Source organism: Cannabis sativa, chromosome 4 (assembly GCF_029168945.1).
Source record: "Cannabis sativa cultivar Pink pepper isolate KNU-18-1 chromosome 4, ASM2916894v1, whole genome shotgun sequence".
Lineage (NCBI taxonomy): Eukaryota > Viridiplantae > Streptophyta > Magnoliopsida > Rosales > Cannabaceae > Cannabis > Cannabis sativa.
The window spans coordinates 41,387,377-41,413,648 of record NC_083604.1 but is presented as its reverse complement, the minus strand read 5'-3'; the positions used below and the strand labels follow the sequence as shown (position 1 = coordinate 41,413,648).

General features: G+C 31.9%; 5 protein-coding genes and 1 non-coding gene across 7 annotated transcripts; 5 read left to right on the top strand and 1 right to left on the bottom strand.

Annotated features, from left to right (window-relative positions):
- The first annotated feature begins 9,588 nt into the window (after positions 1-9,588).
- LOC115713041 (uncharacterized) lies at positions 9,589-13,323 on the top strand. 2 transcript variants are annotated; one of them, XM_030641515.2, is made up of 3 exons: positions 9,589-9,927; positions 11,345-11,590; positions 12,949-13,323. In XM_030641515.2, the coding sequence occupies exons 1-3, from the start codon at positions 9,910-9,912 to the stop codon at positions 12,994-12,996; spliced, it is 312 nt and encodes a 103-aa protein (XP_030497375.1). In that variant the 5' UTR covers positions 9,589-9,909; the 3' UTR covers positions 12,997-13,323. The 2 variants fall into 2 exon arrangements, with proteins under 2 accessions (XP_030497375.1, XP_060970077.1); XM_061114094.1 differs by having other exon boundaries at positions 9,733-9,927; positions 11,345-13,323.
- A 7,165-nt stretch (positions 13,324-20,488) lies between these two features.
- On the top strand, positions 20,489-22,237 carry LOC115713460 (uncharacterized). Its single transcript, XM_030641943.2, has one exon. It carries the CDS (start codon positions 20,489-20,491, stop codon positions 22,235-22,237), a length of 1,749 nt encoding a protein of 582 aa, XP_030497803.2.
- On the bottom strand, positions 21,032-21,138 carry LOC115708460 (small nucleolar RNA R71). The gene has a single exon (XR_004009959.2). It is a non-coding gene; the product is annotated as a small nucleolar RNA R71 (small nucleolar RNA).
- A 31-nt stretch (positions 22,238-22,268) lies between the features above and the next one.
- LOC115713461 (uncharacterized) lies at positions 22,269-22,586 on the top strand. The gene has a single exon (XM_030641944.1). The coding sequence runs from the start codon at positions 22,269-22,271 to the stop codon at positions 22,584-22,586; it is 318 nt and encodes a 105-aa protein (XP_030497804.1).
- A 60-nt stretch (positions 22,587-22,646) lies between these two features.
- Positions 22,647-23,750, top strand: LOC133036932 (uncharacterized). Its single transcript, XM_061113710.1, has one exon. The coding sequence runs from the start codon at positions 22,647-22,649 to the stop codon at positions 23,748-23,750; it is 1,104 nt and encodes a 367-aa protein (XP_060969693.1).
- A 1,645-nt stretch (positions 23,751-25,395) lies between these two features.
- On the top strand, positions 25,396-25,863 carry LOC133036931 (uncharacterized). Its single transcript, XM_061113709.1, has one exon. It carries the CDS (start codon positions 25,396-25,398, stop codon positions 25,861-25,863), a length of 468 nt encoding a protein of 155 aa, XP_060969692.1.
- The last annotated feature ends 409 nt before the right edge of the window (positions 25,864-26,272 follow it).

Below are 26,272 nucleotides of genomic sequence, written 5' to 3'. Positions count from 1 at the left end.
CGGGCTCAGATCTTGGTGATACTCTGCTATAGAAAGAATACAAGGGTTAGAGATCGGAGCGGAAGGAGTCATTTAATTCCGCTGCAGCCAATGTAAGGTTTCTCATACCTTTTATGTGTTTATTTTCATTGTTTTAGAAATTCATATTTAGGATGTTAAAAACATACTTGTTAGTAAATCTAGATCCTGGTAAAATATATTCCAACAACTGGCCTCAGAGCCATGGTAATTGATTTACTTTCAAGTAATATGGATTTAGAACGATGTATGTGTGATTTGGATGTGATTCATGTTGATCTATATGTTTATTGGTGATTGATTGATGTTTGCAAAATTTTTACGTAAAATAATTGGATTTTCATTTTGGAATTATTTTATTGGATAGTATGGAAAAAATTAAGCAATTCACTTTTTTACAAAACTCAATTTCAATTTTATTTGAATTAATTATGAATTTTTGAAAATTAGAAAAAAATCAGGAGGTGTGACACCTCCCATGCGCGCGGATCCCTCTTTTCTCGGGTGCGTGCGGCTTCAGACAAGACTCATGTCCGAGTTTCCTCGGTCAGAAGGGCAGAGCTGTCTAAATTTGGGGATATGCGCTCGGGACACCCTTCTGGCAGCCTCCTTGGCCGAGGTTTATCGGCCAGCCCTTCCCCAGGACGCGCGAGGATGGTATGCAATGCATACCATCTGTACCAAATCCAAAAAAATTTCATTTTTTCATGGAATTAATTTTGAATTTTTTGTGTAGTTTTGTATTTATATTTTTATTTTTCATATTTCAAATCTAATTATCAGATTTAAATTAATTAATTTTTTTAATTAATTTAAGATATTAGTAGTTTTTGAACCTTGAAAATAGGTAAAAATCTATCTTTTTGCTTAGTTGGTTATCTTATTTTTAAAATTTGATTATTTTATCTTATTTTTAATTTTAAGTTCAGATATTTTATATTTTAAATTATATAATTAATTTTATCAAATGACCTTATTTGAAATTTAAAATAAAATTATTTTAATCAAGAAATTTCAAATTGTAACAAGATATTTTGCTAACTTTCAAATTTTATTTTATTTTATTTAAATTAAATTATAAAATTAGATAAATGATATTTATTTATCATTTTATTTTATTGGATATTTAATTTTATTTTAAAATAACATTAAATTTGAAAAGTTTTGACAACATCTTTTGAATAGATATTTAGGTTTGTTAAAAACCTAATTTTTCAAATTTATAGGTATAATTTTGAAATTAATTATTTAATTTCATTTGAATATTTTCGAAAATAATATTTTATCATTTAGAATTTTTGAAAATTAATTAATTATTTATCCAACTATCCAATTTGTTCCATGTGTGTATTTTATATTATTTATTATTAAAACAAGTTTTTTTTTTTTTTTAATAAAACCTATTATTGTTTGATCTAAATTGTCATGGTTAACTTGTTAACAGATCCAATGATCTGATTTTAACAAATGGTTCAATTGTCAATAGGTCAAATAAATAATTTGTAACAGGTAAATTTTACAAACTTCTTTCATCTGTGTATGAACCTAGAAATATGATATGATCCATCCAAATCAGTATGCCTGTGTGAGCCTATATGTTTGCTTTGGGCTTAGATGCATATAGGGAGCCCATTTAATTTTTGTAATTAAAATAGACTAGATTGCTAAATAAAATTGTCAGGACAAGCATGACACTGACTGCTCCTTATGGTCTTGAGTTTTATCAAATGGATTATTAAAGTATCATTTATCAATGGTAATATTGATGACAAAAGTTATATGGTGCAACCAGATACTTTGTATTCAAAGATTCAAAGAATATGGTTTACAAATTAGGAAAATTCATGTATAGACTCAAGTAAGCTTCTCGTCAATAATAACACAATTTTTATTAAGTATTCTCATTTGGTTTTGAGATAGAAGTTTTTGATGACTGTGTATACATCACAAGTTCAGTGGGAGTAAGAATATGATCTTGGTATTATATATTGGTGACAAATTACTTGCCATTGATGATATACCAATTTTGTATTAAGAATTCAAGATATGTTGAGATTGTTCTTGAGATATTCTTGAATTATAACAAAAGAGGTATATCAATAAAGTATTCAAAACTTTTGGCATAAAAGATACTATACCAGGTGAAAGGCTTGTAGCTAAAGAAGATAAATTGTCTAAGTTATTGTCCTAAAAGAAACCTTAGAATTCATGAAATATAAAAGATTCTATTATAAAATAATATATAGTAGATGAGAGGAAAGAAGAAGAAGATGAAGAGAGAAAGAAAAAGTGAATGATAATTTCTGAGTTGTTTATTCCAATGGGGTGAACCCCTATTTATACAAATACAAGAGTGAGATATTAAGAAACTAAGAAAAAGGGAAACTAAGAAAAAGATGAATGTTGATTACAATTAATGGTAATAAATAAAAGATTTGGACATCCACATAATTATTAATATTTATAACACTCCCCTTGGATGTCCATAATAACTGCCTTATTAAAAATCTTGCTGAAAACTTGATCAAAGGGAAAAGAGTATAGTGTAAACAAACTCCCCCTCATTTAGGCATTTGTGGAGATCTTCTAAACGACGAATTTCGATCTTATCTGTCGTCTTCTTAAATGTTGATGTTGGTAATAACTTTGTGAATAAGTTTACAAGATTGACACTTGATTAAATATGTTGAACACCAATATGTATTTTCTTGAAGCGTATAAAGAAGAATTTCGTAGAGTGTGTTCTAACTCTATCTCCTTCAATGTACCTCCTTTTAGTTGAACGATGCAAGCAGTATTATCCATAGAGAATTGCTTGGGTTGATACTTCTTTATTGAGTGCAATCCATATGTTTCCCGAATATGCTATGTCAATGTTCTCACTCACACACATTCTCTACTTGCTTCATAAAATGCAAGTATGTTAACATGATTTATAGTTGCCTCGTTAAAAACCTTGCCAGAAAAACCCAGTAGGACAAAATCTGAGCTAGGGAAAAAGAGTACAATATATATTTCATATTCATAATTATTTGCAAGTTGCCTCGTTAAAAACCTTGCCAGGAAAACCCATTGGGACAAAACCTGAACTAAGGGAAAAAGAGTGCAACATGAATATGTCTCTCCCTTATGCACATATGATCCATAATTCTTTTGGTGATAATATATCTCATAAGATTATTGTTATCACTTTTAAAACATCACCATATATAATCTTTGATCATATATTTTCTATAACTCTTCCAGAGTATGTATGGACATCTAAATTATAGATGAAGGGTTCGTGGAACATTAGTCTTTATCCAACTAATTGTATCATTCATGTGTGTACACAACTTTGTTCATACGAAAATTTAAAATTTCAAGTAGATATGAACATAACACATTAATGATACTCCAAGACCATATATTTATTCCATCTTGTTTTATGATCTTAATTTCCATATCAAATGATCATATATCTATAATTCTTGATACATATGAAGTACTTCAGGACTTCAATACTAATGAACAAACTTTATACATTAATATTTCTCGAAATACAAAAGAAATAAAAGTTTGTTCTTCAATTAATCAAAAACTCTTAAAGAGTCTATCACAACGTATAATTTACGTATTTATATTGCATAGACAACCATACGTATTTTTCAAATAATAATTTACTTACATATCTTTATTTCATACAAAGATCTTTGTCATATAGTGCGCGCGACTTTGAATTTATATCACTTAAGACATGTAATAAATTCTTCTAGAATTTTTAGATAAGGCTTATTTCAAATTCTCACTATATTAGGAGCTCCAAATAAATAACCTTTTGTTGCAACATTTATGTGACGCTTATAAATCCTTGTAAAATATATTCCAGGCTATAATCAAATCATGATTATATTTTCTCAATATTTAAGCCTTACTTCAATCAATCTCATGTCTATGCAAGCTTTGTACAACAATTTATTATGTACAAATACATATATGCAAATTTCTCATTAGAAATATTTATTTGCACACCCTACAGGTCTTACTTCACTTTATGTGAGTAAATTTGCCTGGATTGCGTCATAATATTTTGGCCAAAAATCAAAATGTAAGTCGATGATTCTCGACAAATCTAATACCATGATCCTTGCTATCTCATGTTAGTTTATTGCATATGCAAACATTCAATATTTATTGTCGACAAAAATTTCAATAAATGATAATTTCCTCCCATATTGACATAACTTATAGAAATCTCTTTAAATTACATATTTTTCAAATATGTTTATCATTTATAGGTACCTATATAGAATCTCTTCAGGGATTCAATTATGATCAAATGTGTTATGTCTAACTTCTCTTGGGAGTCTTTTCGAGTACCGTTTTCATCACGGTTATCATTTTAATACTTTATAACATTAAGGTATCTCCATGAGTACCTCTAGATTTAACAACTTCAGGGCAAATCAAATGAACATTTATTAATAATTTCTACATTGTTCATTTACGCTTCAGGCGTTTTCAACTCATTCTATCTCAACTTTAAATAATATTGATTTGCAGTTGGTATATATCATTTTGAACTATATTGTTCTTATATACTTTGTGCAAGGATCATTTTTCAAAAATTATCATCGATCCCAACTGCTTCTCTCCCCCTGATCGAGAGAATTTTTAAAAATTGTGATATCTAATAATATTAATATACCTGTAGGGATTTCAGTATATCACAATGAATCAATATTTGTTTAAACTCATATATACTATATGACATTGAACTTCAGGTTCAATAAACTTCAGTTTCAAGTTCAATCCTTATGAACTTAATTCATTTCTAAGAATGAGTCATACGTGTATAATTAGAAATACATAAATTTACACATTTTGTAAATGCATGATTATATAATCTTATCACATCGATAAGAAACTATGCAATAAAAATCTAACAATGGCTCAAGATTGTTAAGAAAATATAATTTAAATATTTTTTATGTGCAAATATATGCACATTCTTCTTTTGAGCCTTATAAATAACAATGAGAAGAATCTTCTGGTTCTTCAACAAAATTTAGTCAAATTCTTTGACAATTTATTGCATATGATTGATCATGTCAGAATAATTCAATTCATGAACTTCAGGTTCACTATAATTTGTATTTCAATGAAACTTTCAAAATGTAATGTAAATTCATTACAACATAATCATTACAAGTTTCATTTTTTATATACACGAATAATATAATTATATTATTCTCCAAAACATATACACTCTTCAGGAATCACTATCATCAATTCAATGATGTGTATAATTTAAAAGAAACATGACAACTTCATCATGTTATTGTAATGGTCAAATAGATATAACCATAACATATCATTCATTTTTCCTGATATCTTTTTAACAAGTCGTCTAATTTATTAATAGACTATTCATCAGTCTAATTATCATGACTTGATATTTTATATATTTAAATGTACAACAAGTACATATAATAAGTTATTTATTATCACTTTCATAACTAGATAAAAGTTACACATCTAGGTACATACAAAGACATTTTACTACTCAAAGTAGCAATTGTATGTAAGACTTCTTCAGGAAGCTTTTCAACTAATCATTTTGTGATTCTTTATCACTTTGATTATATTGGATCACTAACAAATATTAGTAAATTATATATCCACTTTTGGGAATATGCAAACTGAATTATATGGTAACTATATATTTACATATCATGTACCAACAATAGTTTGAAACTATTTATTTCAAGAAATAATAAAATATTATATATTAATTTGCTTCTGGCATTGCCAATATATGTGAAATCTATATTCTTTGAAATAGAATTTCATGTCCATTCATTCTCTTTAGGGAATGATATTTAAATATTTTAAATGTACAATAAATTTGTACAATTCACATTCTATTCAGTAATCAAATATACTTTTATTTTGATTATAAGTGTGTCCGTACTACAGGTACGCGACTACTATTATTCAATTCCACATGTGATATATAGATTTCATGCACTTTGTGTGGTATCTCATCTTTTGGTTGTTTCCACTTTCTTCTGGAAATATATGAGTAGTAAACATTATTGTATTCACTTCAGGGAATGACATTGAACAAGTAGAACATTATTATAAATTTCTTAAAAATTTATTACTTGTTCATCCATAAAAATATAAGAAATTATTCAGCAATTTCTTTTACGATATTTCAAAGAGTATATGAATGCAATTTTTGCATAGTCTCCAAGATGTATGCAGAATTTAATCTTTAATATATGTCAGATTCAATAATTTCTAACATTGCAAATAATAACAATGTATAATAACATGACTAATACGAGCAATCTTTAAAAGTAATTGACTTCAATTCGTATCATTCTCTGCAGGGAATGATGAACAATAAATACATGCCTCATGTATTTAAATAACATTAGTCATGCTCATTGTTATTCTTATACTTTGATGTTTCAATGCAATTTTTTTTTAACATTCTTTTTGGGTATTCAAAACCCACTATAAAATTGCATTAATAATAATCATTTTTAATGATTCTTTAGTTGTATTCACATAAATACAATCATTTTTTTTCTTCGATAAATATAAAACATTTACTTCAGAAAATGTTTGTCAAAATCTATATCGATATTAGATTATTTTTCATTGTCCTCAAAGAATACAAGAACATATATATAAATATGTATTCATCTCTTTCATTATATATTCATCAACTATATAATGAATATTACGTTTGCATAATCTTCAGGATATATGCAAGATTTTATTGAGGACGCATAATCATCAGGATATATGCAATATTTTATCGAGGATGCATAATCTTCAGGATATATGCAATATTTTCTCGATGATGCATAATCTTCAGGATATATGCAATATTTTATCGATAATGCATAATCTTTAGGATATATGCAATATTTTATCGATGATGCATAATCTTTAGGATATATGCAATATTTTATCGATGATACATAATCTTCTGGATATATGTATAATTTATATAGATTTTCTCTATCATATCATAGGCACACATATATTGTAAATATTATGAATGATAAGACCATTATATATATATATATGAAATCAATAATAAATATATAAAAATATATACATACATATATAATATATAGATATATAGATAAAAAGAAAAAGAAACCAAATGATTCTTGAAATTGTTTCAGTCAGAGGAGTATATATATAAATATATATTTAGTGTATTTTGACTTTGAAACAATTCAAGAACTTTAACAAAATACTTACATTGGGACATAGCATAGACTCATGCTTGAAGCTTGGGCAGAGACTCGTGCTGATAACGTATTATAAAATAATATATAGTAGATGAGAGGAAAGAAGAAGAAGATGAAGAGAGAAAGAAAAAGTGAATGAGAATTTCTGAGTTGTTTATTCCAATGGGGTGAACCCCTATTTATACAAATACAAGAGTGAGATATTAAGAAACTAAGAAAAAGGGAAACTAAGAAAAAGATGAATGTTGATTACAATTAATGGTAATAAATAAAAAATTTGGACATCCACATAATTATTAATATTTATAACAGATTCTTAATTTATATTGGAATCTAATATATACTCAACCATGTATGTATTTGTACTTAATATACATATTAAGAATATTGGATAGATATTTAAGTAACCATATAAGGAACTTTCGATATGCAGTCAAATGGGCTATAAGGAATTAAAGGAGAAAAAAATACTATATGCTCACTTATCAGAAATCAGAAAACAAAAAAATTTGGAGATCATTAAGATTTCTGATTCTCATCTTATAAAGTTTTTAGTTGTGAGATTTTTTGTCACATATGGCTGCAAAATTAAGAATGGTGTTGAAAGCTATTAAAGATATATGTTGTGACAATAAATCAATCATGTTGTATTTTAGTAAAAAAATGAACTCTATAAGGTCAAAGGCACATTGACTCTGAGCTAATTGTTATTAAAATAATGTTTAGAGTAATAAAGTGTCTATAGAACATAATAAGGACAAACTCCATATTTTGTGTAGTCCGAATCATTAAGGATATACCACTTAAGGCTTTTCAGGAGTTTATTGCTCATATATGGATGTGGTATTATTTAAGATTGTGTTAGTTTAGTGGGAGTTTGTATTTGAAATGTTCTATCAAGCTGACACATATTTATGGTTTGATTTTGCAGATAAAGTATGGGTTTAAGTTTTGAGTACTCTGAATGTATTCTTTCTATTGAGGTTTAAGTATAAGGTTAGAAAGAATTAATAAAGGATTGATCTCAATTAAGGAGAACCAATTGGAGATAGGCATGATAAGATCACATTTGCATGTAATTTCCATACTATGCATCCATGACTGATCTATGTCATTTGGTTATATTGATATACGTGACCGTTGATGAGTTTAATTACGTTAAATGTTGCGAAAGCCACTTTAATCCTATGTTAATATAATCAATGGACGAGATTGTTTTGAAATACTTATTATTATGATATCAAAAGTTTAAGCGCTTGTAAGGTTACACACTATCAGAAAATATATGTAGCCCAGTGGGAGATTGTTGGATTAAAATCCTTAATATGGGCTCATATGTATATTAGTGTATTGCTAAATGATCAGTTTGGCCTAAAATAAATTGATCATTTTAATAATTGTGGGTCATTGGGTATTAAAGTGTCATGGACTAAATGTGTAGATACCCTAAGCAATATTTCTAATTTATTGAGGGGCTAAATTAGAAATACTTAAAATTAATAACCTAGCTATGCGATTATAAATTGGTAGTGGTCCCCAAGAAATAAGATCCAATTCTATTCTCATCTTTTCCTATCAAGAGAGAAAATTAGAAAATTCTAAGTCTTGTTTTCTTGGAATATCCCAAAATCACCATAAAGATTATCTCTACAAGATGGATTAAGATCATCACTATCTATGAATTTAGGTACGCTTCCGCTATTTGGCTTCTTCTCTTTGAATCAATAAATGTATTTTTTAGATCTATGTTTTTCATACTTATAATAATATGTAATATATTTATCTATAAAATTAAATTATGATATTACATATTTAATGAGTGATAAAGAATTTTAACAGGTTCTACTATATAAAGTCTTTAACATGTCGCGCTTTTATAATAAATTATTCGTGCATACTTTTTATGTCTTTTGGATTTGTTGTGCCGTGTTTTGCTTAAGTTGATATTATTGTACTAAAGCTTATATTGTTCGTGTAATGTTGTGCCAATTTATAATATCGTGTCGTGTTAAAATTTATACATTTTTCGTGTTAGATGATACTCTTGTCTCCTAAACTTTTCACGTCGTGTAAAAAAGGCGAGCATGTATTTAAAATTTTAAAGCACTAGCTGAAATTGTAAAATACTATCCTATCTCATATCTTTTTCTTTGAGGTTTCAGGTTAAGGCATCGTTTGGCAGTTTCCCAAATAAAGAAGACAGCTCATGAAAGAGGTAAAAGCAGGGGGAGGGGGAACACCCAACACACACGGCACCGAAATGGCGCAAAAAAATAAAAGAAAAGTCCGAATCATTGAAAGCGAAAGCGCGTCACTTCAATCCACTTCTTCTTCTCAATTGAAATTTATTATATAATAGTAGTAGTGGCATTTTCTGTAAATCCTTCATAAAACATGTCCAATTTGGTAAAAACACAAATTCAACACAATTTTTATTAGTGATATATATTAGACGACAATCCCAATCTCAATCTGATTGCTGCTGTCATATGCTGTAACTGTTCCACCCACATAACAATATAAACATAATATCTCTCTTACTCTCTCTCATAATCTAATTTGTTCTTCACAAATTTATTCTCTTGATTTGCATTTTTTTTTCTTGAAAGATCAAAGCTCTATTCACTTAACTCTAATGGAGGATCGTAAGGAGGTTCGTCTTTCTTTCTCTTTTTTCATCGAACTTTATAGATAAATGAGTAGCGATTCTTGGACTATCTTTTTAGGTTTTCGAAGTAATTGTAGTGGATAGTAGAGATTTGAAATGGTTTAATGGTGAAGTAGTGGAGACTGCGATTGAGTATTGGTTGAGCTAGTTAATATTCTCTTGCATTACTCAGATACTGTGTAAAGTTTCAGTTTTTAGTTCTTTTCTTTGTTCATAGACTATATAGAGGAAGAAAATATATATAGCTTGTCTCTTACAAATTTTTTTTAGAGATTTTAGTGCATGGGTTTTCAATATGTTTTTCCTTCAAATGTGTATTTGATCAATGGGTTGGCCAAAATGGAAAATTTTCAAAGATCTGTTTACCACTTCATACATGTTATTAATCACTTTTGTTTTTTATTTCTTTATCACTGGTCTGGGAAAAATTGGATTCCTCGGCTTTTCTTTTACCTTTAGTCAGAAAATAAGTACTTGTTCAACTGTTTCTGTCATGGGAAACAGACTGTTTTTTTTTTTTCTTTTTTCTGTTTCTCTTTTTTTCATCTTTATTCAAGGTGGGTAATAATTCATTTGTGGACCATTCAATATATAATGAGGACACTTTTCATTTTTCAAAGTTATAAAACGGAATTGTGAAGAGCAGTCTTTGATGAAAGTTGGAAAGAAAATTATATATTATAAAAAGGGTGATAATTTAGACCCAACTGTTCCATTTGCTACATGAACTGGACCGTTGCTACTTTTTCTTATTCAGTTTGCCAAAAAGGGTCATTTCAATTTAGGGTGGTATATTAAGGGATGTTATTTATTGGGGGAGATTTTTTCTGCCTTGCTAGCTTAATAGAACTATAATAATTTTAGAGAAATGCTTTAAAAGCATGTTTAGCACTACCATGAGCTGCTGTCATATCTTTATTAGTGAAAAATTATCGAGTTTTACAAAATTTAATTTAATAATTATTATAGAATATCACTCATGATAGTGTGGTGCCCTATATCATTTCATAATTTTAATATCCGAGAAGAAAAATGCGGTTTGCTACTTTTTTAATAAAATAAATGATATTGTCTACTTGTCAACTATTTGAATTTAGAATTTAATAGCACTTGTTAAAAAAGTCAACACAGGGGTGCATAATGCATTCTGATCAGATAATCAAAGACCGACTTTTATCTTGAAAACCTCATCATCCTATTTTTGTGGTTGGTTTCTCGATATGATATTTTGGGACCAATGCATTCACTCTGTTAACGCTTCATTAAAAGATGAAGCAATAATTTTGTACTTTTAATTATATTTGTTTATGAATTTCCCCAAGAACTTCTTGTGTAGAGGAATGTTGATTGCTTGTTATTTACTGAATGTTGTTACCTTAAAAAATTTCAATGTCCAATACAGAAGAACGCACCATGGCTATCAGTGCCCCAGTTTGGGGACTGGGACCAGAAGGGTGGTCAAATGCCTGATTACTCGCTGGATTTCTCGAAAATCAGGGAAATGAGGAAGCAAAACAAGAGGGATGTGTCCCGAGCAAGTATTGGAAATGAGGAAGAGCTCATTGCCCCAACTACCACCACCAGTACAAACACTTCTCACAGTGATCACCACCACCCTCATTACCACGAGAACCCTCACTCTCCATCTGTAAGATTCCTTGTCTTTCCATGCTTTGTTTCTTGTTTTGCTTTCGGTATTTCTTTCTATATATATAATAATATATATACTGTGGTAGTTGCTTTTTGTTATTAATTAAAGGAAGTTGTCTTATGAACCCGTATTAATGATGGTGGCATGCATGTGGTTGTAGGGTGGTGATGACTAAACTATATCTTTAAAAAAAAGACAATCTTAAAGTGGGTGGGTCATATTCTTACTGATTATTATTACTTACCTTTTTAGTACAACTCTAATCAACTTGGCTGGTTGCATTAGTACTATAATATACCCTGGTCAAATAATATTATACCTTCCCAGGAAAATTCTATGGCAAATATGTAATACAAGATTTTAGGGTGCTGACTGCTGAGCACGTACCTCTTCAGTTATTTACCATGTCAAAGTTTGAAATTAACAATTTTCTTTTATTAATAGTAAGATGTCTTGTGGAAAGTCTTTTGAGAAAAGGTCAGGTCAAGCCATGCATTTTTTAGGATAATACTGTAATGGGGTTGGGGTTTGCCGATTCTGTTATTATAGATAATAGTCTTAAGGAAAGTATCAACATCCTTCTAGTTTTAGGACATGTGTTTCAGATCCAAGTGCGTTAATTATGTGGTTAGAAACAAGAAAAGATGTTGGATGGTTGGTAGTTGTAGATGTTTATTACCTGAGCCACACGTTAGTTCAAGTGGTAGTTTAGTGTAGATGTTTTGGGCCACATGATCATATGTGTCTCAATAATGCTATGAAGCCAAATCAAGAAAACAGAGAAAGGATATTCTGTATGTGCAACAGAAATGCAATAAAATATTTTGAAAACAAAAATGTCCTAATTAAATAATACTTAGGAATAATATTAGATACACCTATAGGTTGCGCCCAATTCTATGTGGTGCACATGCACCAGCTGTTTTAGACCTTTATAATTTGGTCCCTAGCTAGTTAAATATAATTATATGAGCCAACCATTCTCTAAATATAATAAAGATAAGTACAACTGAAAAGGATACAGGAAGTAGAGTTCTAACAATCTTTTAGCTCACAAAAATTAGTCTTGTAATTAATTTTAAATATTAATGCTTTGAAGAGGTACTTTATTATTTTCAGTTGTGTATACCTTATAGGACATAACTATTAATGAATATTGACCGGAAATATGCAAAATAATAATAAATGTTTGATTGCTTTTATTTACAATGGGTGAGATAATATTTGTATTCTGATAAAATATTTGGTGTTGCTATCAAATCGCAGTTGGTACTCTTTGAATTTATTACGTATCAAAAGTTTGAATTGATGTGGTCCTCATAATAAATGGTCTTATTTCATTTTTCCTTAAACAGCCAAGACGCAGTTTTTTCAGCTACTTCAATTGTTGTGTGAAAGCTTAAAACCAACCACATGAAAATGTGAAGCTGTGAAAGATTACTTTTTCATTTCCTGTTGTATGTTTTTCTCCTTTTCATTTTAATTTATTTTGGAAAAAAGAAAAAAAAGAACAAAAACGATTAAATTCCAAAAAAAAAAACCTTGTTTTACCTATCAGTAATATTTTCCCACAATATCTATGTCCTTTAATCAGTTGAAGATAGATTTGGTAATGTATTGATGTGTTTGCTGGCGCTATATAGCGTTATAGCATATATATAATATTAGGCATGTAAATTATTAAGACTTTTGAGCAGAAAATAAGATGTTTTCCGAATATTTGGTGCTAATGCTAAGCAAGAAATCAGAAATGTAATGTCGAACCCAGCTGAAGGAATATTGTGGGTGGTGTAATTGTATTATACTAGTACTAATACTATTAGGAATAAATACAAAATGAAGTGTAACAAAGATATCTATCTGATTCGGGGAAAAAAGAAACTGCTGTCCTAATTTTACTGTCAAATTATATAACAGAGATTATCTTTCTCCATTAATATTAATACTGTTTCTCCTCAATTAATAATAACACTTTTAAGTAATTGATACTATTAGAAATTAGTTGAAAAATTGTATTTAAGGATCCGATTGGTTTACCGTTTCACATTGTATTGTATTAGAAAGTATTATATTTAATTGTATTATACGTGATATTTTTATATAGTGTATTATGAATGTTATTAATTTGTATATGTATATAAATATTTAATATTTTAATATAAATCAATTTAATTTAATATTAAATAAAAATATAATATATATTACACAATTTAATATTATACTATACAATATAATCTAATACTAAGGGTTATTTTGGCATAGCTGTGCTGAAAAGTAGGGCTGAATATCGGGCGGGTTTACCGGGTTTCGGGTTGGCGGGTTTCGGGTTCAAAAAATTGAAATCGAACTCGGACCCGATTAGGGCACGGGTTGGCGGGTCACGGGTTGGCGGGTCACGGGTTGGCGGGTTTCGGTTGGTCGGGTTTAGCGGGTTGGCGAGTTGACCCGGTCAACTCAGTCAACTCGGTCAACTCTTTAAAAAATAATTTTTTATTCAAATAATTATTTTTTTTATTTATTAAATTAAGCATATATAATATAACAATTTGTTCATAGTATCTACTATTGAAGAAAAAATGCATTAATCAATCCAACCAACAAACAAACAACCTATTTATCAAAGATTAAAATCAAACTTCATATTCATGTTCATGAATCATGATAAAAGTGAAAACTAAAATATTTTAAAATACATTCATATCCAATATCCATAGTCTATAAAAATCTAAAGTCCATATTATATATATAAAAGCAGTAATAAAAAAATATATATATATACATATTTATAAACCGGGTTGGTGGGCGGGTTCGCGGGTTCAACCCGAAACTCGGTACCCCTAAAATCTCAACCCGCCAACCCACCCGAAGGGTACCGGGTTGAACCTAACCCGCTCGAAACTTTTTTTAAAAAAATTTTTTGCGGGTTCACTGTTGGGAATTATTTTACCAGGATCTTAGATCTACTCACAAGTATGTTTATTAACATCCTAAATATGAACTTTCTAAAACGATAAAATAAACACATATAAAGTTAAGAAAACCTTACATTGATGCAGCGGAATAAATGTCTCCTTCCACTCAGATCTCTAACCCTTGATTCCTTTCTGTAGCAGAGTATAATCAAGATCTGAGCCCGAATCTCCTTCTTCTTCAAGCTTTGATCCTTCACAGTCTTCCAATCTATGATTGAGTTACTGCTTACTGTGTGTGGGCACTTACTCTTTCACTAGGGTCACGAAAAAGATGAAGGAAAAGAGGGAGAGAGGTTTCGGCCAAGGTAGAGAGTGAGGGAAGGCTCAGTTTTTCTGAAGAGAGAAATTTCTGTCAGAAAGGCTTATGAAAACTTATGATTTGACTGAGCCATCACTTTCTATTTATAGGCAACTTACTAGGTTTAAGTTTAGAATTATTTGGCATTAAAATAATAAAATAATAATTTGAAAAAGCCTTATAAGTGGCCGGCCATAGGTGTTGTAATGGGCCCCACTTAATTTTGCAATTTTATCAAATTTTATCTCTATTTTCTCAAAAATGCCAATTTTCCAATTCTAACCTTTTAAATGCCAAAACTAATTATTTAATAATTAAAATACATTATTAAATAATATTGTCATTTAATTTAATTATTAATTAGACATATAAAGTCCATTAATAAATAAATAAACCCAGAAAACTCTTTTCCTTACAATTTCACCCCTGCTTAGTGAAAATTCATAAAATCAGACATAGTCTAACTTTAGAATTATAATTGATCAATCACGAATCAATTAATGAGTCTTATAAGCAGAATGTTCTCAACTAGAATGGGGACCATGGATCTATATGCTGAGCTTCCAATAAGTGAACCAAATTTACCAAGTAAATTCCTACTTATTAATTCTTCGTTGAATCCACTCTTAGAACTTAGAATTGCACTCTCAGACTTATATAGAGCATATTGTATGTTTCACGATACCAATATACTATCTCATTTAACCATTGTTATAATCTTATTGTGATTTAAAGATCCTCTATATAGATGATTTACATCGAGATGGGATTTCTTTACCGTTCTCACCCCTCAATGTATTTTGCCCCTTAAAACACTTAGCTACCTGTAAATGGTGTTTAATGATCTAATAATTAGTCAGTTAAACAAGAGCTCATCCATTTACTTCTATTTGCTAAGCTCGAAGGGAATCATCACTTAACTTCTATACACCAGTAGAAGCTATAGATTCCATATTTATGTTCAGCACTCCCACTCAATCATACTATCATGTTCCCAAAATATACGTATCACCCTGACCCAAAAGTAGGCTTAACTAATAAATCAAAGAACATGAATAGCACTCCTGAGTTGAGCCCAAGCATATCAGGATTTAGATTCTTTTTAATCTTAAGATCAACTACTGATATTGACTTGGAAAGATATGTATAACGGTAAGTTTGTAATATCTCAACTTAGTTGCAATATCGGTCCAGTCCAATGTATACTCCATACATTCGAAACTAGTATACTTTGCTAATGTCCTGGAAAGAACATAACACTTACTCCAAGTGTAAGTACACATCATCGCTGATTATCACATTAGTGTAAATCCAATAACACTGATGAAACAGGGACCAAAACTTTTGATTCATATGATCACAATCACATTCCACTGTGTTGACGATACTGTAATTGTGAATAAACATATGATCTGGATTTAACTGATTTTGTGTGTATGAATGTAATAAACATATTAAACATATTAAACCATTAGCATGTAAAATTCATGCAAACATCAATCACTTCAAATTTCTTATATTGATAACTAATCAGATTGTAAAGAGTTTTATTTAGGGCATAAAACCTAACATTCACCAGTTCGGGTTCAGGCGGATTGCTCGGGTTCGGGTCAAACCCGCTCAAAATGTTCAGCCCTACTGAAAAGTAGTTGTAGTTGTGCTGTAGAGAAAAACAGCTGTAACAGAACTGTAAAAAAAAGTTGAGATGAGTATTTGGTAAATTATAAATTTCAAAGTGCTCGAATTGTTAAGATTCTATTATTATATTAATAATAATAATAATAATAATAATAATAATAATAATAATAATAATAATAATAATAATAATAATATTTTAATTTACTTCATTAAAATCACAAATATATATATAAAAAATATGTTGTATAAAATTTTTTATTTTCTATAAATTTTTAATTATTTTTTTATAGTATAAATTTATATGCATTTGATAAAAATAATTTTTAATATTATTAAATTATATTTTTATCAATTGTAAATAAATTTTTAGTTTAGAAGAAAGTAGGGCCGGCAAAATGGGTCAGACACGATGACACGATTCGAAACCCGCATGAGAGTTAGCGGGTTCGGGTTTGCTTTAAATGGGTTCGAGTCGTGTTTGGGTTGACTCGTCTAACCCGTTTAATAAACGGGTCGTGTTCGGGTTGACACGGCTAATACGAAATTGACACATTAATGACCTATTTAAAGTTATTTTAGTACTTTAACGTGTCATAAATGGGTTACAAACGTGTTGAATACTTGATGAACGTGTTATTGATTGACATGTTTAAACAAAATATACATATAAACGAGTTACGCGGGTCGTGTCGTGTCAACCCGTTTACAAACGGGTCGTGTTCGGGTTTCATTTTTTTGACACGATTATTAAACGGGTCGTGTTCGGGTCGATCATGTACCTGTTATACATTGGTCTCGACACGACACGAACACGACCCGCGAACATGAATTGCCACCCCTAGAAGAAAGTTAGGTTGATATCGTTTGTTAAAGATTTTTTAATATAAAATAAAAAATTACAAATTTAAAAATTATTTATTTTAAATATTTTTTCTTTCAATTTTTTTTAAATATATATTAAATAATTAAATAAATTTTTAATAAAAAATAATTTATTATAATCTTTTAATCAAAATAGTTTTTTCTAAAAGTTGGGTTGTACTAACTTTTTCAAAAATTCTTCAATAAGTTATTTTTTAACTCCTTACCAAATATCTTTTTGTCATAATTTTTTGAGAAGCAGCTTTTAGCTTTTCTAAAAACTATAACAAACTGCCCTAAATCAACTCTAGTCTCTAAATGTTCTACAATCTTATTATTTCAGTAATAATATATTCTATAAATGATAATCCTACAATCAAATTAATATTTATTAGTCAGCAGTCTTATAATATGTATATATCAATAAAAAATTATAAAAAATATTTAATATTAGTTAATACAATTAATTAACTTAATATATCTCTCATATTAAATGTGATTATTTAACGAAATTATTAGTTTAACAATTTTTTTAAGTTAAAGTTAACTGTTTTTTTATATATATATATAAATCTTAATTTAAATTTGAATTAAACGTTAATTCATTTAATTTATCATATTTCTCTCTTATATTAAATGTAACTATCTAACAAAAATATTGGTTTAAATTTTTTTTTTTCGTAAAAGTTACCGGTTAAAACTGATACCATTAAATCAATTAATTAATTATCTTTTTTTAAGAAAAAAATTACTTTTAAATATCTAAATTTAATTTATTTATTAAAATATAACTTAAATAATTATTTTTTATATATAAATCTTAATTTAAATTTGAATTAGACATTAATTCAATTAATTAATCATAATTTTCTCTTATATTAAATGTAACTATTTAACGAAAATTGTTGGTTTAACATATTTATTTATCCATTAAAGTTAACGGGTTAAACTAACACCGTTAAATTAATCAATTAATAATTTTTTAAGAAAAAAATTATTTTTAAATATTTAAATTTAATTTAATTTATTAAATTTAACTTTAATTATTTTTTATATTTAAATTTGAATTAGACGTTAATTCAATTCATTAATCATATTTTATAACAAATTTATTACATTGTTTACACCAAAAGTAGTCCTGATGTCATGGACATCAATGTTTGACATGTGGCAAGAAAGAAAACATCTCAGAGTTGAGTAGTCTCGAATCATAGCAAGTCGACTTAGGAGGGGTCCCTAGCCTTGTGCCCAAGTTGACTTTGGGAACTTCAGAATGAAAGTTCAAACTTCGATAACTTATTTTCAACCCACTATCTTTTAGTATTTTGTACCATGAACACATGGAGCAACTAAATCGAGGCCCTAGGAACTGAAAATACACGAACCAACACCTCTGAAGTTAACCTGGAACCTAGGGTTTCACCCTGCGCTCAAGTTGACATCCTCAACTAGGATTTTAGATTCCAGGACTGTTGATCTCTATGGTATAGAGTTAATTTTTATGCTTTTAAACTAAAGTATTTTAGGAGAGTAGTGAAATTGTGTTTATTTGCTTAATTTTAATTAGTTTTAGTGTTATTTTCTATTTAGTAATCTAACCTTTAAGTCTTGTAAATATTGATATTATTGGGTGTGTTTTTCCAATTAACTGTGCTTATTGTGTTGAAAAAGGAGGAATTAAATTGATAGGAAAAAGAAAAAGAAGCAAGGAAGAAAAGGAACACAAGCTGAAATTGGGCTGATTGCTGAAGCAATGCTGAAGTGAATTCAGCATCCTGACAGTGACGTGGAAACACAAATTTCACTTACCCATCTCAGCAACTTCGGTCCAGTCACTCAAATTACACCAGCCAGCTGACGTGGAAGAAATGGGTCTAACCCTAGTGGGCCAAAGTGGAAAAGTTTGGGCTTCTATTTTCGGGTAGGAGGTTGGTACCCTAAAAAACCCAACATCTAAAAGAAGAGAAAAAAACCAAGTACACGATTATCATCATCATCATCTCGTACTTGAGCAGCTGCATTTTTTCTGGAGGAGCTTTAATTGCAGCAGGAAGTACAACAAAGAAGAAAGAAGAGGGGACCAAGCCTAGTGTTTGACTTTTCTTTTACCTTTTCTTAATAGTCTTCTTTATTTTCATCTTTTATTGTTGTTTGTACTTAGTATCGAAAACTTCTTGAGATTGTAAATTTGGGCAGCAGCCATGGATGAATTGTTTTTAGCTTGGATTTTATCTTCTTACTTGAATATGAGCTAAACTTTTGAGGCTTGAATGGCTATGAACTTCTAAGTTGGGTATGATTAAATTTTAAGCTTACTTTAGCATTTGTTTGCCTTTGTTCATTCAATTGAGTTTCATTTTAATTGATTGTTGTTTCTTAGCCATGAATAACAATTTGCTAAGCTAGATCTTGTACCGGAAGAGCTAGATCTAATAGTTCAACTTGAATGAAGCAAGTGAAAACCTAGATTTAGGCTTTTCTTTGTAAGTGGGATAGGAATATTTCATTTACCTTGCATAACTTACTAAATTAATGTTTGAATAGTGTTCTGCTTGCTGGTTTGATATAGGAATATATTGAGCTAAATGGTAGAATTAAAGTTGTGAGTGTTGGAAAATTCTCACAAGCCTAGAGGACTTTTTTGTTATCTCTGTGCAGAATGCTAGAGTAATGCTGAACCGATGCTGTACTGACTGAAAAAAAAACCTGACTAGAAGGAATTAGTTATTCAAGCCATTTTTTGCCATATTACACTTGTTATCTTGCAGCCAATTTTTCTTAGCAGCAGTAGTTTAATTCTAGCAAGTTTAATTCATGTCAATTTTAATTTTGAATCATTACTCAACCATTTGCATATTATTTGCTTTTACTTTAAGTTGTAATTAGTTGGTTTTACAAGATATTTTTGTTTGCAATCCCTGTGGAGATGATCTTACTTATCACTTTATTACTTGTTTGACTGCGTATACTTGCGTATATAATTTTGACAAGAAGTTTTTAGTGCCGTTTCCGGGGATTGAAACTAAAAATTGTGTATTATCAACTATTTTGCAATTTATTTTCTGGTTTAAAGTTTTAATCCTATTTGGTGCGCTGAATTTTTCTTTTTCAGGTGTAATCTAGTGCATGAACGAGCAAGAAGAAGACCTTGAACTTACTCCTATTGACCCCGAAATTGAACGCACTTTCAGACAAAGGAGGAAGGAACAAAAGGCTAAAAAACGCTGCAATATGGCCGATGGGTTTGAAATTGGGGGTGCTCATAATGAAGCCAATCCTATTGCTTTGGCCGACGATAGAACCCGAGCAATAAGAGAGTATGCAGCCCCTATGTTCAATGAGTTAAATCCGGGTATTGTGAGACCCGAAATCCAAGCACCTCACTTTGAGCTCAAGCCCGTCATGTTTCAAATGCTCCAAACAGTTGGTCAATTTGGTGGGTCGCCAACGGAAGATCCTCACCTCCATATTCGCTCATTTTTGGAAGTGAGTGACTCTTTCAAGCTACAAGGAGTAAGTGAAGAGGCTTTAAGATTGAAGTTGTTCCCATTTTCCTTGAGGGATCGGGCTAGAGCATGGCTTAACACTCTTCCTCCCGATTCGGTGACTAATTGGAATGACTTGGCTGAAAAATTCTTGAGAAAATACTTTCCTCCAACAAGAAATGCAAAGTTTCGAAGCGAGATCATGTCCTTTCAACAATCAGAAGATGAGACTACTAGTGATGCATGGGAAAGATTCAAGGAGTTGTTAAGGAAGTGCCCCCACCATGGTATTCCTCATTGTATCCAACTTGAGACATTTTACAATGGTCTCAATGCGGCATCTAGGATGGTGTTGGATGCTTCCGCTAATGGAGCCATTCTTTCCAAGTCTTACAATGAAGCTTTTGAGATTTTGGAAAGGATAGCTAGCAACAACTATCAATGGTCAACTAATAGAGCTCATACAAGTCGAAAAGTAGCGGGTGTTCTTGAAGTAGATGCTTTGACCGCTCTAACCGCTCAAATGGCCTCAATGACCAACATTTTGAAGAATATGAATATGGGAGGCAGTGTACAACCAGCCGCTGCCATTCAAAGGGCAAAAAATTCTTGTGTGTATTGTGGTGATGGGCATACTTTTGAAAATTGTCCCTCAAATCTAGCTTCAGTCTGCTATGTGGGTAATCAAAACTTCAACCGCAACAACAATCCATACTCAAACTCCTACAATCCGGCATGGAAGCATCATCCAAACTTTTCATGGGGAGGTCAAGGAAAGCAATCATTCCCACCGGGTTTTTCTCAACAACCAAGACCTCAACAAACTCACCAACCTCAAGGCTCTCAAACTAGTTCTTTGGAGAGCTTAATGAGAGATTATATGGCCAAGAATGACACTGTAATTCAAAGCCAGGCAGCATCTCTTCGGAATCTTGAAGTTCAATTGGGGCAATTGGCCAATGATTTGAAGAATAGACCACAAGGCACTTTGCCTAGTGACACCGAAAACCCAAGAAGAGATGGAAAAGAACATTGCAAAGCGGTAACCTTGAGAAGTGGAAAAATAATTGAGTCAAATGTGGCTGCAACACGCAGTAAAGAGCCCTCTTCAATCCAAAAAGAGGGGGAAATGAAGAAAAAACCAGCAACTTCAGCTGTTGAAATTCCCCCAGTAGTTACAGCATCCAGTCAGCATTCTGCTGCAGAAAAGTCTTTGCAAAAGCCACCGCCACCATTTCCTCAACGGTTCAAGAAGCAACAAGACGATGGTCAATTCCAGAGATTCCTTGATGTTCTAAAGCAGCTCCACATCAATATACCATTAGTGGAAGCTTTGGAGCAAATGCCAACCTATGTGAAGTTTTTGAAGGATAAGGATTGGGGAGTTTGAAACTGTCGCTTTGACAGAGGGCTGTAGTGCTATGTTGAAAAGTAAAATCTCACCCAAATTGAAAGATCCGGGCAGCTTTAGAATTGCAATTTCCATTGGGGGTCGAGAGGTTGGAAGAGCTCTTTGTGACTTGGGAGCTAGCATTAATCTCATGCCTATATCAATTTTTAGGAAGTTGGGAATCGGAGAAGCAAGGCCAACCACTGTCACTTTGCAATTAGCGGATCGTTCCATGGCGCATCCGGAAGGGAAGATTGAAGATGTGTTGGTGCAAGTGGATAAGTTTATTTTTCCGGCGGATTTCATTATCCTTGACTATGAGGCCGATAGAGAAGTCCCTATTATTTAGGGAAGGCCATTCCTCACAACCGGAAGAACATTGATTGATGTACAAAATGGGGAACTCACTATGAGGGTAAATGATCAAAAAGTCACTTTCAATGTGTTCAATGCTATGAGATTCCCGGATAAAATTGAAGAATGTTCACGTGTGAGTGTAATTGATTCTATTGTGGCTGAAAGTTTTCACAAGGAAGTGTGGAAGGATGAAAGGGTGATAAGTTCTCTTGAAGATCTTGAAGCCTTGAGTGAAGATGAAGAAACCCAAGTTGCTTGGGTTGAACCAATGCAACCTTTCCCTAAATTCAAGAGAGCCTTTGAGTCTTCAGAGCTGAAGGAAAGCAATTTCAAGCCTCCAAAACCTTCTATCCAAGAACCACCTAAACTAGAGCTAAAGCCCTTGCCAAGTCACCTAAAATATTCCTATTTGGGGGAGAATGAAACGCTGCCAGTAATTATTTCAGCATGGTTGGAAGCTGAAACTGAAGGTTTGTTGCTAGAAGTGTTGAAGAAACATAAAAGAGCAATTGGGTGGACTATGGCAGACATAAAAGGAATTAGTCCAACGATTTGCACGCACAAGATACTCTTAGAAGCTGACTGTAGTAACTCCATTGAGCATCAACGAAGGTTGAATCCTGTTATGAAGGAAGTAGTGCGAAAAGAAGTGATAAAGTGGCTGGATTATGGTATTGTGTACCCGATTTCAGATAGTTCATGGGTGAGCCCTGTTCAATGTGTGCCAAAGAAAGGAGGAATCACGGTGGTGGCTAACAAGAACAATGAATTGATTCCTACTAGAACCGTGACTGGTTGGAGGGTGTGTATGGACTATCGGAAGCTGAATAATGCCACTAGGAAGGATCATTTCCCGCTGCCATTTATTGATCAAATGTTGGATCGTTTGGCGGGTAAAGAGTTCTATTGCTTTCTTGACGGCTATTCGGGCTACAATCAAATTTCTATAGCGCCGGAGGACCAAGAGAAAACAACCTTCACTTGTCCATATGGCACCTTTGCCTTTAGGAGGATGCCATTTGGGCTATGCAACGCTCCCGCCACCTTCCAACGGTGTATGATGGCAATTTTTTCAGATATGGCGGAGAGTGTTCTTGAGATCTTCATGGATGATTTTTTTAGTTTTTGGGGAATCTTTTGGCACGTGTTTGGCTAACTTGGAGAAAGTGTTAAAAAGGTGTGAAGAAACAAATTTGGTACTCAATTGGGAAAAATGTCACTTTATGGTAAAAGAAGGCATTGTTTTGGGTCACAAGGTTTCTCACAAGGGTATTGAGGTGGATAAGGCTAAGTTGGAAGTCATTGAAAAGCTACCGCCTCCTACCACGGTCAAGGGTATTAGAAGTTTCCTTGGACATGCGGGTTTCTATAGAAGGTTCATCAAGGATTTTTCGAAGATTTTAAAGCCTCTTTGTTCATTGTTGGAACAAAATCGACCTTTTGAGTTCACTAAGGAGTGTCACGAGGCTTTTGTGACTTTGAAAAAGACATTGGTGACAGCCCCGGTTATTGTGGTCCCGGATTGGACTTTGCCATTCGAGTTGATGTGTGACGCTAGCGACTTTGCTCTTGGTGTAGTACTTGGGCAGCGAAGAGAAAAGGTTTTCCATTCTATTTACTATGCAAGCAAGACTCTCATTGATGCTCAAATTCATTACTCAACCACCGAAAAGGAGTTGCTGGCTGTGGTATTTGCTTTTGACAAGTTCCGGTCCTATCTTGTGGGAACAAAGGTGATTGTCTACACCGACCATTCAGCCATCAAATATTTAATTGCCAAGAAAGATGCGAAGCCAAGACTCATTCGTTGGGTGTTACTTCTTCAAGAGTTTGATTTAGAAATCCGAGATAGAAAAGGGACGGAGAACCAAGTGGCTGACCACTTATCTCGGCTGGAAACAGATGTTGAAAAGGAAGACAAAATGCAAATTCAAGAAACTTTCCCGGATGAGCAGCTGCTTGTTGTGACCAAATCAATCACTCCTTGGTATGCTGATTTTGTAAATTACTTAGTGAGTGGGATGCAGCCTCCTGAACTGATAGGCAGCAACTAAAAAAAATTCTTTCATGAAGTGAAATTCTACTATTGGGATGAACCTTACTTGTATAGACAGTGTGCTGATTGCATCATGCGGCGGTGTGTGCCGGAAGGGGAAGTTGCAAGCATCCTAGAGCACTGTCATTCATCTCCTTATGGTGGACATTTTGGTGGACAACGCACGGCTGCCAAAGTTTTTCAATCGGGGTATTATTGGCCTTCAATATTCAAGGATGCCCATGATTTTGTTCAAAGATGTGATCGCTGCCAAAGAGTGGGAAATATTTCAGCAAGGAATGAAATGCCACTAAATTGCATTTTGGAGGTTGAATTGTTTGATGGTTGGGGCATTAACTTTATGGGGTCATTCCCTCCATCTTTTGGGAATCTCTACATCTTGGTGGCCGTAGATTATGTTTCCAAATGGGTGGAAGCAATAGCTAGTCCAACGAATGATGCCAAGGTGGTGATGAAATTTTTGCATAAGAATGTCTTCACAAGATTCGGGACACCGAGGGCGTTGATTAGTGATGAAGGGACAAACTTTGTGAACAAAGTCTTGGCTGCCCTTTTAGCCAAGTATAGTGTGAAGCACAAAATAGCCACCGCTTATCACCCACAGACCAACGGGCAAGCTGAAATTTCCAATAGAGAAATCAAGGGAATTCTTGAAAAAGTGGTGAATCCTAGTAGAAAAGATTGGTCCCAGCGGTTAGATGACTCACTTTAGGCATATCGTACGGCATTTAAAACTCCCTTAGGCATGTCTCCTTATCGCCTAGTTTATGGGAAGGTATGTCATCTTCCCGTGGAGTTGGAACACAAGGCATTTTGGGCACTTAAGAACCTGAATTTCGATCTTTCAGCTGCGGGAAGGGCTAAAAAATTACAACTAAATGAGCTAGATGAGATGTGCTTGTTTGCCTACAAAAAGGCCAAGTTGTACAAGGAAAAGATGAAAAAGTGGCATGATAGTAGGATCAAAGAGAGAGTTTTTTTGAAAAATCAGCAAGTGTTGTTGTTTAACTCAAGATTGAAGCTATTTCTGGGAAAGCTCAAGTCCCGTTGGTCGGGTCCATTTACGGTGATGGAAGTGTATCCTTTCGGGGCTGTTGTGGTGAAAGATGAAAAGTCCGGAAGAGAATTCAAGGTCAATGGACAACGATTGAAATATTATTGGGGAGAAGAGGTCAATCGAGAGAAGACTTCTATCTCCTTGGAGGATGCTTGAGGCTGGTAAGTTGGGGGTGCCAAAAAGAAAAAGAAAAAAAAAAAGAGAGATTGAATTGAGAAAAGAAAAAAAATGAAATGAGAGAAAAAAAATTCAATGAAGGCACCCCATGAAAAAAAAAAGACAAAAGAAAAAAAAAAGAGAAAAAATATATATAGTTATACATATAAACATACTTATATAATTATATATGTATAATTTTCTAGTTACTAATGAATTTGCAATGGGTGGTGATCTTGATTTCAAGTGAAAGAAAAATGGAATGACAGAAAAAGAGCTGCTGCAATCTGGTGTGAGCAAAATTGCATGTTGAAGCAGTAGGTCCCAGTACAACATTGGATTAGCATCGCATCAGCATTCTGAAGCAGGGATAGTTACAAAATGAAATTGCTGAAGCAATGCTGTAGTG